This window comes from Manis javanica, chromosome 11 (genome assembly GCF_040802235.1).
Source record: "Manis javanica isolate MJ-LG chromosome 11, MJ_LKY, whole genome shotgun sequence".
Classification (NCBI taxonomy): Eukaryota; Metazoa; Chordata; class Mammalia; order Pholidota; family Manidae; genus Manis; species Manis javanica.
The window spans coordinates 29,167,317-29,185,879 of record NC_133166.1 but is presented as its reverse complement, the minus strand read 5'-3'; the positions used below and the strand labels follow the sequence as shown (position 1 = coordinate 29,185,879).

Sequence of the window (18,563 nt, the reverse complement as noted above, 5' to 3'; positions counted from 1 at the left end):
AAGCATCCCCCATCTCCCTTACATGGAGTGATATATTTTCTGAGTACTTGGGTATCTCCACATACCATTTTTTACCTTTTACAAGTGATTGTTTGACGGGTGTAATAGTACATGATCATGCTGTTTCCTTTTTAAGTCTGAAAACATTGCTTCATTGTCTCCCTTTATTTGATGTTGAAAATGAAAAAAATCTTGTCCCAGTGTGATTCTTTTCTCAATAGGCAGCCTATTTTTAGTTAGTTTATTGTTTTCTGTCTGAAAATTTATATTCGTTTTATACCTAAAACTTTGAGTTTGGGCAGGTTCATTGGCCTATGTCTGAGGGAGTATAAATGTGGATTTCTCGTAGTATTTTTGCCTATCATTTAATGAGTCTTTTCCATGTGAAGACTTGAGGCCTTCCTCAGCTAAAGGAGTCTTTTTCTACAATTTCTTTGGTTGTTGCTTCCATTTAACCTACTCTGCCTTCTCATTCTCAAATTCTAGTAATTCTGAGATTGGATATTCCTGGATCAGTCTTCCAAGCAGCTTATCATTTTTCTCATAATCTCTATTTGTCATTTTTATCTTTGTCCTAGGAGAACTCCTCAGCTTGGATCCGAATATGCTAATTTGATTTTCAGCTGTATCTGTTTCAATCTGTTTCCTTCCTCTATAAAGTTAAAATTTTTTTTTATAAGTGTGACTTTCTGCTTCTAATAGCTCTTTCTTATTTCCTGTTTGTTCCCCTTTTTGCATTGAAAGCTGGTTGGTTTTAACAGCATAATATCCTTGTGAATATTACTGGGAATATCAGTTATAAACTGACTGGCATTCACTACTGTTTTCCACTTTGATTGGTTTTTAGGGGCTGTTTATATATAGTTTGCTCAGTTTGGTTCCCTCCCCTGTTTTGAAATGAGATTTCCTCATAAGACCAGTGGGTTTCTGGCTCATATTTTCAATGAAGTTCTTGAGTAACCACTAATGTCTGACATGGGCTGCCTCAGCAGCTGTGTGAAATCCTTATTTGATTTTCCTCGGCAGGCTTTCCCCTCTTAAAACCAAAGCAGATAGCCATAGAAGTCCAAAGGTAAGCTGTGTTCTTGGTGTGGGGAAAAGGTAGGAACATGCCAGAATATGGACTTCTCTTAAGCCTTCAGCGGCTGGGAGCTAACTAGCAAGTAAGCTCCCCAAACCCTGCTCTTGACCAAGAAGGCTGTGAAGGCCTCTTTAGCTACACCTCACGTTCTGCACACAGTAAACCTGGGAATCAAGACTGCATTTGCAAGATTCTTAACACTGTTCTCAGTGATGGTGAGGATGTGATAAGATGAACTGTTTTTACATCACTGGTAATACTAAAAATTTATGTTATTCTTCTGGAGAGAAATTTGGCAGAGTGTAAGAAAGGCTTTTAAAATGTCCATTCTCTTTGGTCTAGTTTTCATATTTCTAGAAGTGTATCTTAAGGAAAAAGAAAAGTGGACATGGATTTATATTCAGAGATCTTAACTGCTATGTTACTTACAAAAAGGGAAAATTGGAAAGAATCTAAATGTCTTACGGAAGAGATGGTTAATCATGTTAATTTGTGGCTCTATGATGGGATATTTTGCAACCAACTTTAAAATGCCTAATGACATAGAGAAATGCTCATGGTATAATGTTGAATGAAAAAATCAGGGTATACATTTTTTATACAGTATGATCCTTAATAAAAAAGAAAAGATAGATATATTACTTCTGTCCTTTTTATCATATATAAATATATAACCAATTATTATAGTGGTGGGATTCTAGGTGATTTGTATTTTCTTTTTTAAACTTGTCTGTATTTTTCAAACTTTATAATCAGAAAAAAATAGTAATCAGAAAAAAATAGTAAATATTAAAAAAAAAAAAGGTCTCTTCATAGTCAAACTGTACCAGAAAGACCCCTGCTTTTCAGAAATTATAAGCAAAAAGTGGTTTACGTTAGGGTTGAATTTGCCAATTATCATAATGTGCAGATGGATTTTGAATTCTCCAGCTTTGGACATTGTTCAATGAGCATGGCTGCTGCTGCCACCACTGGCATATGAGCTCCGGGCACAGCCCGTCTGCTGCTCAGGCTCTGCTCAGCTGGCTCACACAGGTTTACTTCATTTCATTCTTTAGTTTGGCAACATTTTCTCTCTCCTCATTATCATAGTTAGAATCAGAACCAGTATTACTCGTTTTGTTTACCAGTTTGCTGTTTTCTTTTATTCCAATCTCTGAAGGTGAAGAAGCCAGCAATGGGAATTCTGTCTTCTGAAAATGCAGTGCTGTCCTTCGGGATCTTGGGCATGTCTTCCGAGAGTGTTCTGACACTTGAAAGCCACTTCAGTTGTTCTGATTAGTAGGCAGCTTTTCAGTGTATTTTTCAAAGAGCTTAGCATTCCTTTCCCCCTCTCCCCTTCCCCCCTGGGAATATTTGGAAATGGTTCCAAATAGAAATTATAAATATTAGCCTTGAGCTATGCTCTCTCCATCTGGTGTTTGGTACTTTTTTTTTAACTGAAGGCTCGTGTTGTTTGTTTAATCTTCATTGCTACTGTGCCATCTCAAGGTATGAGACTTACTCTCTGCCCCCAGCACCCTGCACTTAAGAAGGGATTTTCCATCTGAATTAGTTTGTATTTCAAAGAGCACTGGGATAGTCAGCCAGATCACTAGGAATTAACTCAAGTGAAAGTTTAGAGCTGTTAAGAGTTATTTTAGTGATTTCTTGAATGGATTTGTTGGGATAGGATGGCTGCTGCCTAAGAAGCCTCTATGAGCCTGGTACTTGATTTGCTTTGAAGAGAGATTCTTTGTAAGACTGTGCTACTCTTTTCTCCAGGTTACCCTGAAGAGACTTATCCAATTTATGACCTTTCAGATTGCGTCAGGCATAGGCAAGAAACAATCCTTGTGGATTACCCTGAGCCAGAAGAGCCCTCTGCTGAAGAAATTGCTGAAAGAATGGGAGTGCTAGAGGAAGAGGCAGGCCTTGTGGACTGGGAAATGCCCATTGACCCCACAGCCCAGGGAGCTCATTCTGTTACCTCCTGTGACCCAAAGCCAGAAACGTGTGCCTGCTGTTTTCATGAAGAAGAGGATCCCACTGTTCTGGCAGAGAATGCTGGATTCAGCACAGACAACTGCAGTGAGCCTGAGGAACCCACCAGAGGCCTGTGGCCCCAGGCCTTCAGTGGTGCCGGGTTGGGCATCAGCACTGATGAAGCATGTACAAGTGGCACACTGAGGCAGCGGAACCCCCAGGGTGTAGAGTGAAGACAGCCAGTTTGGTGAAGTATCCATGACTCTAGTTTCAAGGTGACCTTTCTCTTTAGATTTCATCCTTGGCCCTGTGCCCAGTCCTTCATTCTCTGTGTTTAAGTACCATAGACAGTCAGGCCACCCCCATGGATATCAAGTATCCTTGCTGATGCTCACATACCTGTCACCTTGGGAAACATCATAGAGATTTGTATGAACACAAGACAGTGTCACTGTTTCTCTTCCTGCCTTCCTCTCATCAGAGTTGATTCACTGAGTGATTGTGTTTGCTCTGTCGTGTCCTCAGGGGCAGAGGTCTGGCCCTGCATGCTGGCAGTAACAGATGGCTTACCTGTGAACGAACACCAGCTTACACATGATGAGGATTTAAGATTGCAAGAGTGCAGAGTTCAGAGTCCAGTTCTCTGGACCTCGAGCAGGTTAGTGGTCCCCTGGGTTAAAGAAGAGAACATTTTGTTTGTGGGGATGATGGGGCCAGAGCAGGTAGGGTAAGACTTTGCTGTCTAAGCTGAAGCCCCTTCCTCGATGTGGAGCATTAATGCCTCCTCAGGTATCTGCTTTACTCCGGAGTAGCAGAAGATTCCCACTGACCTTAGAATGAGCCCAGAGGCCTGTTGGGGACTGGTTTGCTCTGATATTGCTTGGATTTCTAGCTTCCTTTATCCTTGTTCTGCCTATCAGAACTGCCAAACCCAAAAGCGCCTTTGTACCTCTGGCCTTCAGTGTCCAGAGGAAGCTTTAGATAGAGACTTCAGTCCTTGTTCTGCAGAGCCAAGGCCTGAGGCTCTGAGGCTGCTGCCCATAGGTGTGGTCCTGCTCTGAGATGCTCAGGCCAGGGGGCCAGAGATGGGGAGAGAACTGTTCACTTTTGGCCTGGAAGCTGTTTGTGAATGTTTTGTGTCCTCTGGGAGGTTTGTTCTCATAGCCATATGAATTGAAACAAGTGAGGACTGAGCTCGGAGACAGTGTGCCAGCCCAACGGGGCAGCTGAAGAGTGTGTGTGTTGGGGAGAACCAAGTGCCCAGAGGAAGAGACCACTTGTTCTACATTCCGATATCTGAATCTTTTAAGAGAGCTGGAGATGCTAGGAGGCAGGTTAGGACTGGGAGGATTTTGACCAACTAAAAGTCTGGTTTTGCACCTGCCGTCTGTCATGTCTTCTTGAGACAAGATGGCACCCATGCATTCTGTCAGGTAAGGATGAGTGAATTCAGTTTACATGATTTAATTCCCAGTCAGGAATTGTGGAAGATTTGAAAATTAAGAAATTATGTAAAGGGAGATACGGCTTTTAGAGTTTCATTGTTCCTCGCATGAGAGAGATGCAAGGAAAATAGTTTAAATCACACACAGAAGCATACGGATTGCTGTCAGAGGGTGTGGGATATTAAGATAATGTGTCAGCTGCTGCTAGGTCTATCTTGTTAGTGAACTACAGCGAAGTCACTGAAGACTGGGTCTATAGAAAGTATACTGCATCTATCTGGGACATTTGATTCACTTTGAAGACTGCAGTTTAAAATGTACTGAAAATAATCTAAATGTAAATGGTAAAGGCAAAAAATAATCTAGGTGCTCTTTACTGTTTTGATGTTTTCTGTTACTTCCCTTCATTTACTGTGAAGGGCTGATTTATGAGGAGTCCTGGATCCCTAGCAAATTTGTCACTTTAGGATGTGATTCCTTATGAGAGAGATGTATTTATTCACTTGTTCTTTTAGCAGACAATGCTGTGAACTAGGCAGTAGGAACAGAAGGCTCAATTCCTACCTTTAAAGAACTCAGTTTAATGTGGGAGCCTTATCCAACTTATTTTTTAAATGAAATGTGAAAGGGCTCAAGACTGTGAATTCTGCAGGCAGAGAAATGTCAGTCATCATTTCATCCCTTCCTGCTCTAGCTATAGAATCGTGTTGGCTCCTCAAACCCTTCTGAATCCCAGCTTTCTCATCTCTAATGTAGAGGAGTAAAAGTCCGGGTTTCACAGAGTGGTTGTGAATATATGCAGTCAGCAGTGCCTGTAAAACAGCATTGGTTCTAGCTTGTATGTGATAACCTCTTAGTAAGTGGTAGCAAATTTACTTTTATTGTACAGGGTTCTATGGTGTAATTGAAATTTGGACCCAAATGTACAAGAGCACAGGAAAGAGATAGTCTTTGCCAAAGTACTTTCACAGAGGAGGTGGGTCTTGAGGCATGCTAAGAACTTCTCCAGGTGGGAAGGGAAGAGAAAGGGCATTCTTGGCAGGAAGAGGGTTAGTGGAGAAAGCAGTGGGGTGTGAAAGTATGTGGATGCTCAGGTATTTGAGGCTGGTATGTAAGGTGTTGCATAACCAACTCTTTATTTTGAATGTTAACCTTTGGGGGAAATTGGCTTATGTGAACAGTTCCTGCCAGAAGTACTGAGACCTCATGATGGCTCTTACTGCCCTAGTTTTTGGTAGGCTTATACAATAGAAATATATTAATGTATTTATATCTCAAGTTTTGATGCAGTTTTCAATCATTTCAGATTAGATGGTCCTTTTTGGATTTTCCAGAGTTATTTTGTCCTTCAGGGATGACAATTATATGTATATATAACTGAGTATGACCAAAATCATGGGGCTGGTTTTTGTTGTTATGCCTGCTCTCTTTACTGATGGTCTTCATTTCTCAGAACTGGTCTGGGCTGTGAACTTGATCAGTCCTCTGGCACTAGGTCTTCAGGGCCCTTTGGGCACTGTGGCAGGGCACGAAGGCGCCCCTCTGGGAGCAGGTGCTTGGCCTGGGAAACAATTGCGTCACTTGAGACCACACTTGGCAAATCAAGCGGGCAGTCCAAGCTAAGAGAGACCCCCTTTCCTGGTCATAACGGAGCATAAGGAAGGCCCTCTGTGAGCTCCAGCCCTAGGTTCCAGGGAGGTGCAGTGAGGAGTGGGGGATATCTGGATTGGAGCAGAGATGGCCTGTGAGAACCACACACTGCACCTTCTGTGATTTGGGTGATCAACTTAGGGTCCCACCTGCAATACTCTGAAACAAGGGAACTTTAATCATCATGCCAGGATAATAGGGGTAAACCAGGACTGTCTTGGACATATGGTCACCCTGCCCATTCCTACTTAAGGTTTGCCCTCAGCCTGACCACCAAACAACCAAAACCTCTTCAGTAATACCCTGTGCATGCCATTTCCCCCAGGGGCAGAACCAAGCAGCTAGGCCATGTGTTAGGCACGAGCTGCACTTGAACACAGAAAAACTCCAAAGCTGGCATAAAAAATAAGCCAACCTGCTTATACACTCTTAAATTCCCCCTCAATCCAGACTCTTAATAGAGCAATATTATTTCTCTATCCAGCAGTAGAGAAAAAGCATGACAATATCCATACCTTGACTACATTCATACAAACCTTTTCTAACCTTTCCTCATTTATGAACTGGGAGTAACACCCACCGTGTAGAGTTGGCATGACTAAATGAGAGATAGTTTATGAAGTGTCTGTCCAGGGTGTGGCATGTGCTACATGGGATAGCAGCCTCACTGTCACCAAGTCCTGTTGGGCTATTGTTTGACCACTGACAGTCAGGAAGTGGCCCAGTACCCAAGGTTTGGCAGTCTGGGTAACTTTAGTTTTGACCACTTCCCTCAGAAGCAGACTGTTAGCTTTCATGTCTGTTTTCAGCCTCCCTTGCTCTTGGCTTCAGATTGGCCACAGGATAAAAATTTCCAAGCATGTCCAAGTCCTGCTTAAGTAGGTTGGGCACTGCACAGGGCCAGAGGAGTCAAGGGAGGGGCTGATCTTCTTGTTATTTCTACCACCTGGGCCTTTCCTACCTTTTTCATCTCTAGGGCCATTTTTGTTCCCAAGGGCTGGGACACTTAGGAACCAGCAGCCCAGCTGACCCTGCAGAGGTCTGCTCCAACTTAAGCACCTTCTATTTATTTTTCCAGCCCTTCCCAGCTTTTGCCTATGGTTCTGACCATCCTTAAACTTGAAAAGCAGAGCCAGAGGGGAGACAGTTTTGGCCCACGTGTCATTATTTCTAAACAAGCTATGATCCAGAAGGGATGAATGGTATAGGCGGAAAAACGTACACAGCAGTGTTAAAACAGTTCAAGTTTAATTTGTTGATATATGGTCTGTACTTAGACAAACACTAAATTCTACAACATACATAGTGTCAACATGGGAAAATACCAACTTTGTCATTGCACATACCAAAGAGTTTATTCAAAAAGTCACTTAATAAAAGCACAGTTTTTGCAAGTTCATCTAAAACTCCAGATAATTTTGAACAAAAATAAAATGACCACTCTAAAATAGGAAAAGACAGTCTTGTGCAAACAGACACACATTCTAGGCATTATGAAAACTGGCTAAATATATGCTCCCAGCAAGTCCCCTTTGTCACCAAATGCAGGATTTAAAGAGGCCAGAGTTGGCTTTCCTTTCTAAGCCCTTGTAAGTCATCCTCTAGGAAACTCTGGATCTTGGCCTAAGCTCCAGCTCTGCCAGGACCTGATGGGGGAGGGGAGAGTGGAACAGAAGAGGAAAGGGGTGTGACATCCTTCTTGGGAAAGAAAAAAGGCACAGTGATGAGCTGGAAAAGGTAGTGAGGAGAGCAAGAGTCGCCTTCATGCACCCTGAATCCTACTGCAGGCTTTGATAGCCCAGCCTTCTTACCTTGTAGATGAGAACAGAGACCTAGAAAAATTATGTGGTTTGCTCAAAATCCCATGGCTTCTCAGCACAGTGGTGCTTTCTGTAAGATGAACATGCCTCTCAACTTGGTTGGGAAATTCAAAAACCAAACCTATCACAATACTTCTGCTGTGACTTTTCCCCCACATCCTGAGATAACTAACAAGTATGCAACCCATCCTCGACCTGTTCCTGGGAGTTACTACAGTTCTATCCGCCAGGGCCCAGGGCAGTTCGGGACCCCAGCTCTAGGCCCTGAGTGCAGGGGCACCACAGGGGGCTGCCTGGCATCCTGAGTCACAGGGATATCTTGGTTGGCACAAGGGATTCAAGAGGGGAGGGCCAGTGTTCCTTCAGTGAGGCAAACCAGGAACTACATCTAGGAGATGGAATGTGTGCTTGCCTAATGGAGCTGTGGGCACCTCTTAGTTTGAAATCATCACTGCTGCTTGTTAAATTTAGAACTGCCTCTAATAAATGGTATTTATCTGCTATTTGCAGAGTGCAGACAAACTTCAATTTTGTTGCCCTTTTTGTCACTGGAGGTGGACTCCAAAAGCTTTCTTCTAGCTTATGATTATCACACTCCCCAGCTTCCAAAATCTGTCCTCAGCACAGGTTTGGACTTTACATGCTCCTTCAGAGCTAGTGTTGTGATTTTTAAGGCACATTCACTAGACCATGTTCAGGTTGATCCAAAAGCATGCATGCAACACACCGATTTCTTCAGGTAATACAGAATGAGAACTGAAAAGCTAACAACTTTCTTGGGACAGTGTCTTCCCAGCCAGAATCTTGGGAGAAAGCTGGAGAAATTTCCCAGGTATGTTTTCTGATCAGAGCATGAAACAAATGAACAGAGTCCACAAGGGATCATAACTACATCCTCATTCCTTTCCTACTCATCCTCAGAAACAGAAGAAACATCTGGATTCTTTGCCAATTGCCCCTTTCCCCCGCAATACACAGAGACACGAGCACGTTGGAGCCAGAAGGAAAGCAGAGCTGGAACTGGAGAAGAGCTGGGGGAGTGAGCCTCACCACTCCGCAGAACTGTCTGGGGGCAGTTTGAGGGGATGCCCACAGTCCCAGCTGCCCAACTCCTGCTGGCACTGCTCGTTCTGTCATGATCCCAGCTCACCCAGTGGCCATCTGAGTAGAGGGTTTTGCAAGAACCCTTAATGTGGGAGAGGCTGAGCCCAGGTGGTCTCCAGGAGCCCGAGCAGCTTTATATGTCTGGAACCATGGAAAGGCAGCATCACTATGATGGGGTCTTAAGAACAGACTTGTGAAGCTGGATCTCAGGTAGGTGACTGAGCTGCTCTTGCTTGTCACTTCAGTGCCCAACGAGTGTTTGGTTGCTGAGCTACCTTTCTCCAAGCTCAGGCTGGAATGTGCAGCCCCTGCTCCTGACCCACCAAAATACTGAGAGCCGGCCTCCTACTGTGTGTCAGAGGAGACAGCAAGGGCAAGAGTTCTCACTTGTGCTTCTGATTTTGCCACCTCTGCCCCCAGAATCCCCCACCCCTCACTAGGATCCAAAATCAAACTGTTCTACCTTAAAATCATAGGCCCAAAGAGAAATCATCTAGTTGCCATCCTCCCAAATGTCAGCAGTTCTCAAAGTTAGGAAAGGAGGGTGGCATTACAGCATTTCACTGAGAAATGGAACAGCCCAGGACAAGAAGTTCTAGTGTCCTCAACATGGCCCCAAGTCAACAGCTGTCTAGAAACCAGAGTGGAGGGCACCTCACAGAGACATCTGCCCAAAGTGCCGGCCAGGCGCGGCCAGGACAGGGATGCCTTGCTTCCACACTCAAAACGGGAACCTTGAATACAAGGAAATGAGCACACTACTTCCACTCAAGATGACGACTCCTTCACTTCGCTTTACAGAGCCTCACTAGCATGTCTAAGGTATGACTATGATTTTTCTTAAAAAATTAGTTGCTATGTAGCCTTTCCAAGCACATCTACTCTGAAATGAGGCACTGCTTACTTCCCACTGATTTCTCAGCTTCATCTGAGCAGGTAGCCTCAGCCAGGGTAAGTGGCAAATAGGCAAGAACTAATGTTGCCAAGCCTTCAAGAGAAAGAGAGGATGGCATTGGAGGGAGATCAGGCTTAGCCCCAGAACACACACACCACCTGTCGCAGAGAAATGGGCAGCAGCCAGGCTAAAGCCTGCTCTTGTGTAGGAGCTAGGCATAGGCCAGTCCTGATCAGAATGCGCTACAAAATGGAGCTGCCTGATTTCCTACTGAAATGATTTCATTTTCGTTTATCAACTCTGACATTTCGAAGTGTCTGGAAAAAGGCAAAAAGGGGAGGGAATGCAGCCTGGGCCCCAGGGAGGCTAGAGAGCTGGAGACAGCACTTTCTTGGGAGGTGGTGGGAGCAAAGAAATCAAGGGAGCAGAAGTTCTGAACCCTATCAGTTAACCAGCAAGTGGCCCAGGGCAAGTCCCATTTTCTGAGTATGATTTGCCTGAAGAGATGGGGTTGTACTAGGTGAGCTTTAAGGATCCTGCTCCCTCCTCTCTCTGGTGCTGAAATACTCCCTCTCTCCTCCCGTCCCATCCCCACCCAAGGACCACGCAGGGAGCCCTCAGCCACCAGACTACACAGGGGCTGAAGCACAGGCAGGAGCACCGGAGCACGCAGCTTAGGGACAGTGCAGCGGCAGCGAGAGCCCTAAGCCTGCTTGCCTGTTCTGGGGCTGGCCGCCTGGGCCCCTTACATGTTTCCTGGGGGTGGCGCAGAGGTGGCTGGTCAGCTGAGAGCTCTTGGACAGTTGACAGAGTTCCCAAGACAGCTCTGATCCAGGGAGCCTCTCTACCACCACTTGCATGCTGAGCCTGTGTCCTACCCCTCCTCGAAGACATCTGGCCTAAAGGGCCAACTGCCTCCTGCCTCCGTGCAACACACAGAGCAAACCTAGAGAAATCCAATGAGTGAGCACCCTAGGCCACCAGCCAACTCCCACAGCTGGGCCCCCGCAATCCTGCCAAGGTCTTGCCTACTTCCCCAGCCTCCAGAACCTCTCCCAGGCCGGCCTGAGGCCTGACATGGGAGGACTTTCTGCAGCTGTAAGGGCCAGGCTTGGCTACCTTGCCCTTTGCTGTCCAAAGCTGATGTGCCACCTTGGCCCCGCCCCACCCCTCACACAGGCGCTTACCCTCACTGTGTGGGACCTGCTGTCACCTGAATCCTGGGCCGAGTGGCTGGCTGGGCCACAGCAGCCCTGCCCTGTGCTTCCTTTCCTGCCTGCCCAGCCTGGCAAACATGTTTGCAGCAGGATGCTAACCCAAGAGTGGGCATGTGTGTTCTTGGGACACAGAAAGAATTCACTCTGGTCCTTTCACACACACACACACACACACACACACTCTCTCTCTCTCTCTCTTCTGCCTCAGCAGCAGAGGAGCCAGTTCCTGGCTGGCTGGGCCAGGAAGCCCACTGAGAGCCAAAGGTTCATCTGGCAGGGCGCCTATATACAGAGGGTAGGCAGAGCTGTCTCCGCAGGCAGGTGGCTCCATTCCAGGCCGGGGAACCCCAAAGGGCACGGGAGCCTCTACTCGCAGGCGAGCTTGCTGTCGAAGCTGGACAGGGCGATGGCGAAGGCCTGCAGCGCACACAGTGGGTAGTTGTAGTCCATGGTGAACACATCCTCTGCCACACGGCCAAACTGCATCACGATGTAGTCCGCTGGAGCCAGGTGCAGCAGAGACGCAAAGACGGAGCAGGACGGTGCAGATGGGGAAGGACAGACACCCAGCTCACAGGAGGGAAGAGAGAGTGCAAAGCAGAGATGCCACGGGAGTGCCAAAAGAGGTGCAATGGACCAATGGGGAAGTGGCAGGGGAGCGAAAGCAGATGGCCAAGGAGCAAGATGCATATAAACACCAAGAGACAGGAAAAGAAAATGTCCATTTAGTGGGGGTTCCCATGCCTGAGACTGCTGAGGGCACAGTCAGAGCACCTCAGCCATTATGGTTCAAAAGTTCTTTACATCTAATCTAAGCTGTATGATTCACATCTTTTAAGCTCTGGCCTATCTGGGCAGGGCTAGGCAAGCTAAACCCTGAGCTAAGGGCCCCGGTACCAAGTGGACAGTTATGAGTGAGGGCAGAAACACTCACGGTCATTGCCATGGATGATCTGGAAGTTCTTCACGGAGGCCTGTGTGACGCGCCCATGGAAGTTGAGGACGTAGGACTGTGTGTCATCATTCCAGACAGGCGTCTTGTTTTGCAGCTCAATGATACTCTCCATGTTCTTATTCTGCCAGCGTGCTAGTAGCATCTCTTGCTCCTGGGAGGGCAGCCTCACCTGAGCCAGGCCCAGGCCTTGGCACCATGATCACCCCAAAGAGAGATCCACTCCAGGGGTGGGGGTCTCTAGCTTTCCCTAGACCTCCAGGGCTTCTCACACTCTCTCTCCTACACATACATACCAGCTGGAGTTCTGCCCTTAGAAGCTCATGCAGAGGCTGGGACAGGGGAGGGGAGGGGTAGAGACTCACGTTGCGGGGCCGGATAGAGACTCTCTCATGAACCATGTTCATGCCGGGGACAATCACACTCATCTTCCGTGGTCCCTTGAAACCTAAGACGTTCGTCTCCTGGGAAATAGAGAGAGAGAACTCAACATGGCCATCTAAGAACTCTACTACCTACTGGAGAGACTGGGCTGAAGGGAATAAAGATGAACTGGTTTTCACTATTTCCACTTGAATGTATGATAAGCATCACTAAACTGGACATGCCCAGAACTGAGCTCCTGCATCTCCTCTCTACCCAAAGTAGCTCCTTTTACTGTCCTCCCTGCTTCAGTTAACAGCCACTCGATTCTGCCATTTGCTCAGGCAAAGTACTTGGAAAGATATTTGACTCCTCTTTTTCACTCACACCCTATTTATAATCCATCAGCAAATGCTGTCAACTCTTACCTTCAAATGATATCCAGAATTTGACTACTTTCCACCACCACCATCTCACTGAGATCACCTCGAATAGCTTTTAACTGGACTCCTTGTTTCCACCCTTGGCCACCTCGCCCTCCTTCCTGTCATCTGTTCACACAACAGTGGGCAGTCCTGTTAAGTCGATTCAATTCCCTCCCAAGTTCACTAAGAGTAACAGCAGAAGGCTCTACCCCAAACTGCAAGGCCTCACATTTCCTTGCCACTGCACCCACTCTGCTCTTCTCAAGCCAGGTATCCACGACTTTTGCACCTACCCAGCTGGCGGTGCCTTCCTTTGGGGCTTCACCCAAGTACCACCTCAGTGAGGCAGGCCCTTCCTGCCATCCTTGCCAACAGTTTGCACACTCCTGGACATTTCATATCCCTCTTCCCTGCTTTGTATTTTCTTAACATTTATCAGGAACACTTTAATTTTACTTATATGTCTGTTTCATGGCTTATCTCCCCTAGTATGGGTTTAAGACCCATAAGGGTATAAATTTATGTCTCTTGTTTACTACTATATCCTCAGTGCCTCAAACAGTACCTGGAACACAGGTGGGGCTCAGTTATCTAAGAGATTTGGGCTGTCTCCCTAGAGTTGACCAGCAGGTGGCACCCTACAACCACACAAAACAGCTATGGATTCCCAATTGGCCTCCAAGAAGTGCCCACGCCCAGCACGATGGAGTTATCAAGCCCTCATTTTAAAATGAAGTGAAGAAATCCCGTGTATTTATATAAGGTCACTTATGAGCTGTGTGACACTGGCAACTGACCCACCCTCTGAGCTTGTTTCCTCATCTGTATAATAAGCATAGGACCAAGCTCTTAGGTTGAGCATTGAGTAGATTATGAGAGGCCTTATAATCCATGCAGGGCCTTGGACACCAGAGGGAGGACTGGAGGGATGCACCAACAAAAACCCAGGCCTCCTGCCACTTTCTTTCCTGCCTGGGCTGCATACAGTCCAGCCTGGTTCCCAGAGCTCCCCAGGAGCCAGCCAGCTGTGGTCTGAGTTCTGAGACAGGAGAGGTCTGGGGCCCCTGTCGCAGACAGGGGCCACTCCACAGAGGGCAACCCACCCGTGCAGCCTTGTCTACCCACAAAGATGAATGAGATACCCCATAGATGAAGCAATTCCCAAGTATCACATATAACTTGGGGAAGAGAAACCCAGGACTCACGTAGCACACGGCTGCTAGCTCCTGACGCAAGGTTCCACTCTCCAAAGTAGAGGAGGATGCCTTCTGAGGGTTGACTCCGTTGTCATAAACAGTGAACTTGGTGCCCATGAGGTTGGACCTGAATGACAGGCACAATTAGTAGAGGGCCATGCACCCTCTGCCCCAGGACAGGGAACAGCTCAGAGTCTGTCCTGTGAGGAGCCTCCAAAGCATTCTGGGCTAGGCTAGGAACAGACCTGGGCACACTGGTCACTGAATTCCCATCTTTGAAGGTGCTTCATGGGCAGAAGGCCTGGACTTGCTCTGAGCTGAATCAAAAGGAATCTTAGTGCAATGGGGCAATTCAGGGAGGTCAATATGGGTGCCACAGAGACTTGTCCAGAAGGAAGAGAAGTGCGCCCCTCATGGGAGGTGAGCAAGCAGGACGGCCTCTGGCAAGGCTGTAGAGGAGACTCAGCACCCTACAGAGTGGACGAGTTGGTCCCTGTCCTGTCCAGCCTTTGGGTCGTCCTAGTGCCATCTACAGCTTCAGCTCCTTGCCTCTAAGCTTGATTTACATTCCCAAAATCTGGCACTCTGATCCTCAGCAAACCCTCCCTTCTGGAGGCCTAGCTCAGAGCCTCCTCCCACCCCAGGTTGCTCACTCTTCCCTCAAGGGCTCACGCTCAGCACTGCCCCTTGTGATGAACATGTGCCAAGGAATTTCTTCATGGCAGCCTACATTTGCAGTGACATCCTGGAGCCTGGTCCATCACGGTTGGTGGGCCTGTGTCCCCACCCGCCTGGTAGCAGCTTAGGGAAGGATGTTTGAGATCGGCTCCAAGTCTGGCTCTAGGCTGGCAGACCTGGGCGTATGACTGGATCTGATGGACAGGATCCAACCCTTTCTGGCCAAGATCTCCCTCAGGGACAAGGGATGCCCTCTACAGGCAGCCTGCCCACGACTGCTTCCTGGGGGAGCTGGTACCGCAGTTTCCCGATGTAGCTGTCCCCGCCTCGAGACAAGTCTGTTGGGTCCACAGATATGAGGTAATTGGAAGTTTTACTCTTCTTTCTCTTCCTTCCGGCTAGGAGGAACACCTTTGAAGAGGGGAGAAAGGTCATATTCCTGGCCCAGCCTCTGGTCACGCACCATCACAGTGTCACTGCCACTCCCATAAGTGCCTCCCCTTGCTTCAGCTACAGACCACATGCATGTGCATACACATGCACACACTGGCAAATGGGTGTGCACCCTCCGTGATGGAGGCTTTTGTCTCTGGGGAGAGCTGAAAGGTTAATCCTGGGTTGGAGGCTTCCAGTCACATTCCAGCCCCTAGGACCTCAAGCCTGCCTAGGGGAAACTGCAAGTCCAGGCCAGCCTCACCTTCTTCCCATCCTCACGGTCCAGGTGCAGAAAGTAGGTAGGGTACATCCCCCGGTCCATTCCCTTCTTGTCCCGCGTGATGCGGCACTTGATGGTGATACCCTGTGGGGCTGGCCTCAGCGCAAACTCCTCAAGGTCCTGGACCTCAACATCTCCCGGTGGCTCCTGGGCGGTTGGGCTGGGGGCTGAGGCTGCCTCCTGAGGGGAAGACAGTAAGAGCCTGAGCCCCGGAACCCCAAGCAGCTGAAATTGCTGACCTGGGATCCAAAGCTGCCCCATGATGTGGCGGTGGGAGACGGCAGCACTCCTGGGAAGTGGGCCTGGCCACCCTGGCCCAGGGTTAGCAGCTAGCTTCTTAGCCCCTCTGTCACCTCCTCAGTAGTCCCTGGGGGTGGAGACGGGATTCAAGCAGGTTCTCAGAGCTCATCCTGCCCAACTCAGCTCCCCGACGCTCCTGGTCTGGCTGAAGAGAATGGGAGCCCAGGCCACCGGCCCCTAGCCCCAGGAAAGCCAACTCTCCGTCATTTCTTCACACCCTATTCTGCCTCCATCCTGGGTCAACAGGCCTCTGAACACTGCAGTCCATGTTTCTGCTGGGCGCGGAAGCTGCTCACTCACCCTGGCCGACTTCCTGCTTGTAGCGGAGCTCGGGCGTGTGTTGCTGTTTAGCTGGGAGGAGCTGGAGCTGTTCTCGTCCTCATCCTCCTCTTCCTCTTCAAAACTCATGCTGCTGGAGACACCTGTACCAGGCAGAGGAGCAAGAGGGGACAAGTGGTTATCACGCACACCTGGACAGACACCCACTGACAGCCATATGTATGCACATGCATTCACACACGCTCACATATGTATCCAGATACACAAGGGACACTCTCAGATGCCTGCATGAGCTGGGGCTGGTCACAATCCTTGGGGCATGCCCCCTCCCAGCTTCAGCTCAGTTTCTCCATCCGACCCCTCCTCTCTGGCAGTCAACCCTGTCTCCTATGTAGCGAGTTTGAGTTCAGCTGACCTTGTGCTGGGAGGGTCCTATCTGGGAATCTCCAGATCTGGCCTCAGGCACACAGAAGCCTTGGCTGGCAGAGGCCATGGACTCTGCTTGGGAAAGGTCCAGCTTCTTAGCCTGATGCATGGGGTCCACCAACTCCCCCTCTTCCCTCCCACCTGCCCAGGGCCCTCTGTGTGCTTCTCCTCCAAATGCCATCTCCAGCCTCAATCTGCCTCAACAGCCCTTTCTTGAGCAAGTCTGTCCAGTTCCTCAGAACGTATAGCACTGCTGGGCTTCCCTCTGCCACCCTGCACCAGGGGCTCACGGTAGGGAAACTATCTGGGCAGCAGGCTTCCTGGGAAGGTCTGCTCTGCCTCTTGAATCCTGGCCTTGCTTCCTGTAGCTCTGGAGACATGGAACATTTTACAAAAGGAGCTTTTATAAAGGAACCAAAGGGAAAGGAAATCTGTCTCCAAACCTGGGCCTCCTGAGGGCAGGAGATGGGGGTGGAGACAGGGCTGGGCTGTGGACTGGTTGGCTACCCTACTTCATACTTCCTTCCCCGAACCTGGCCTTATCAGGAGCCCCAGCCCAAGTTTCTCACTGGTCTCCAAGGGCATACCCCATCAAAGCCTAGGAAGGGCTGCAACAGACACAAGAAGGCCATGCTCCTCAATAAGGGTTATTCTGAGAACCTAGGACTGAGCTTCGGGTGTCACTGGACCCCATGGGGCTCACCTTTCTTCTGCATTGTGGCACGGAGGTCCTGCCTGCTGGGCCACGCACACCCACCGGCTGTCGTCTCCCCAGTGTCCTGCGCATGGTCTGACTGGCCCACAGTCAGGATCTGCACCGGGCCTCGGGCCTCAGGCTTGTCTTCTGCCAGTGCTGCTGGCCCTCTGGTGCCTGCAGGCCACGGACAATCCTGAGTCTCGTCCAGGGGTCGGGAGAGGGAGGGCAGAGTCTAGATTCTTAGACATCTATGAAGCAGGTGAGGGATGAGTGGGGGGACCCTCTGCAGAACTTTATTTGCAAAATTAATTTTTAAAAGAACTAATAACTGCTGTCAGCCTCTAATGATCAGTAAGTTATGAAGGGACATGGACTTTGTTTCTTCTGCTCTTCCCCCAGACTAGTTGCTGAGGGTTGGTTTGAAATGCCTCCCATCCATAGGCAGATGGCAGCCATCTACAAAACCAATTGCACAGTGAAAAAGGTTCAGTGGAGAACGAGAACCCCTCCAGACCGTAGCCAAGGCCACCACCTGCTCACAGACTTGGCCGGCTGCCTAAAGGGCATTAGGAATGATGTTCTTTTACACACAGACTTCATACTTCCTTCCCCTTCCGACTCACACACGTCATTAAAAACACATGGAACCCCTTGAGAAAAAAGACTGCAGTTAGCATACACTCATGGTCCCAGATGCAGGGGCTCCCATCCCTTATCAGCCTTCCAGCACAAGCTGCTGTAGTTTCAGTAACAGAAGCAAGGCCTGCCCCACCCAGGCAGTACCCAGCCTGCTGGGCCGGGCTGTGCCCCAGATGCTGAAGTCAGCTCCACAAGCCCATGGATGTGGACACACCACTGTCCTCCAGGACCCAGCAGCCTGGGAATCACTGCACATGCTCAGGGTAGAGGAAACAGCGTCAGGTCAGCAGAGAAGGGACTCTGGGCAGGGGCCACTCTAACATCCTTGATCTCGGGGGATCTTTTCTGGAGGGAGAGGAGTGGAGGGAACAGACGGGACCATGGGCCTGGAGGGTGAAACTGGGACCAGAGGAGCAAGGAAGTCCACACGAGGACTGAGTGCCACCTTGGGATGCAGCAGGCTACCTGGGAGGCAGGGAGCCCTGATGGAGAAGCAACCTGGGCCAGGATGGAGGTAGAGGGTGCTCAGGCTGGGGCGAGGGGCTTCCTGGGCCACAGCTGAGCTGGACCTCACTTCCTGGCAGTATGGAGAGCCTGCCCACACCCATAGGCCAGCCCAGGGTTCCCATGAGCGGCATGGGGACCCAGTGCCATTCTGTGCCTTCACCAGGGCCTCCTGCCCTGTCCGCCACCACCCCGCCTGGAGGATAAGCCTG

The 18,563-nt window shown here is 48.9% G+C and overlaps 2 protein-coding genes across 15 annotated transcripts in view; one reads left to right on the top strand and one right to left on the bottom strand.

The window, feature by feature from the left end:
* RIC3 (RIC3 acetylcholine receptor chaperone) overlaps positions 1–11,550 on the top strand; it is a 56,151-nt gene extending 44,601 nt beyond the window's left edge. For 9 of the 13 annotated variants that reach the window (XM_073216117.1, XM_017651081.3, XM_017651083.3 and 6 more), the window contains one exon: positions 2,846–8,483. In XM_073216117.1, the coding sequence (XP_073072218.1) occupies positions 2,846–3,279 (434 nt within the window). In that variant the 3' untranslated portion in view covers positions 3,280–8,483. The other 4 variants (XR_001851778.3, XM_017651082.3, XM_017651084.3 and 1 more) reach the window with 4 other exon arrangements.
* The window catches only part of TUB (TUB bipartite transcription factor), an 88,139-nt gene continuing 81,057 nt past the window's right edge, over positions 11,482–18,563 (bottom strand). For both annotated transcript variants that reach the window (XM_017651088.3, XM_017651089.3), the window contains exons 5-12: positions 17,215–17,382; positions 16,107–16,228; positions 15,489–15,686; positions 15,090–15,202; positions 14,123–14,240; positions 12,495–12,593; positions 12,112–12,283; positions 11,482–11,677 (exon numbers count right to left, since the gene is read on the bottom strand). In XM_017651088.3, coding sequence (XP_017506577.2) covers positions 11,544–11,677; positions 12,112–12,283; positions 12,495–12,593; positions 14,123–14,240; positions 15,090–15,202; positions 15,489–15,686; positions 16,107–16,228; positions 17,215–17,382 — 1,124 coding nt within the window. In that variant the 3' untranslated portion in view covers positions 11,482–11,543. The remainder of the gene's footprint in view (positions 11,678–12,111; positions 12,284–12,494; positions 12,594–14,122; positions 14,241–15,089; positions 15,203–15,488; positions 15,687–16,106; positions 16,229–17,214; positions 17,383–18,563) is intronic.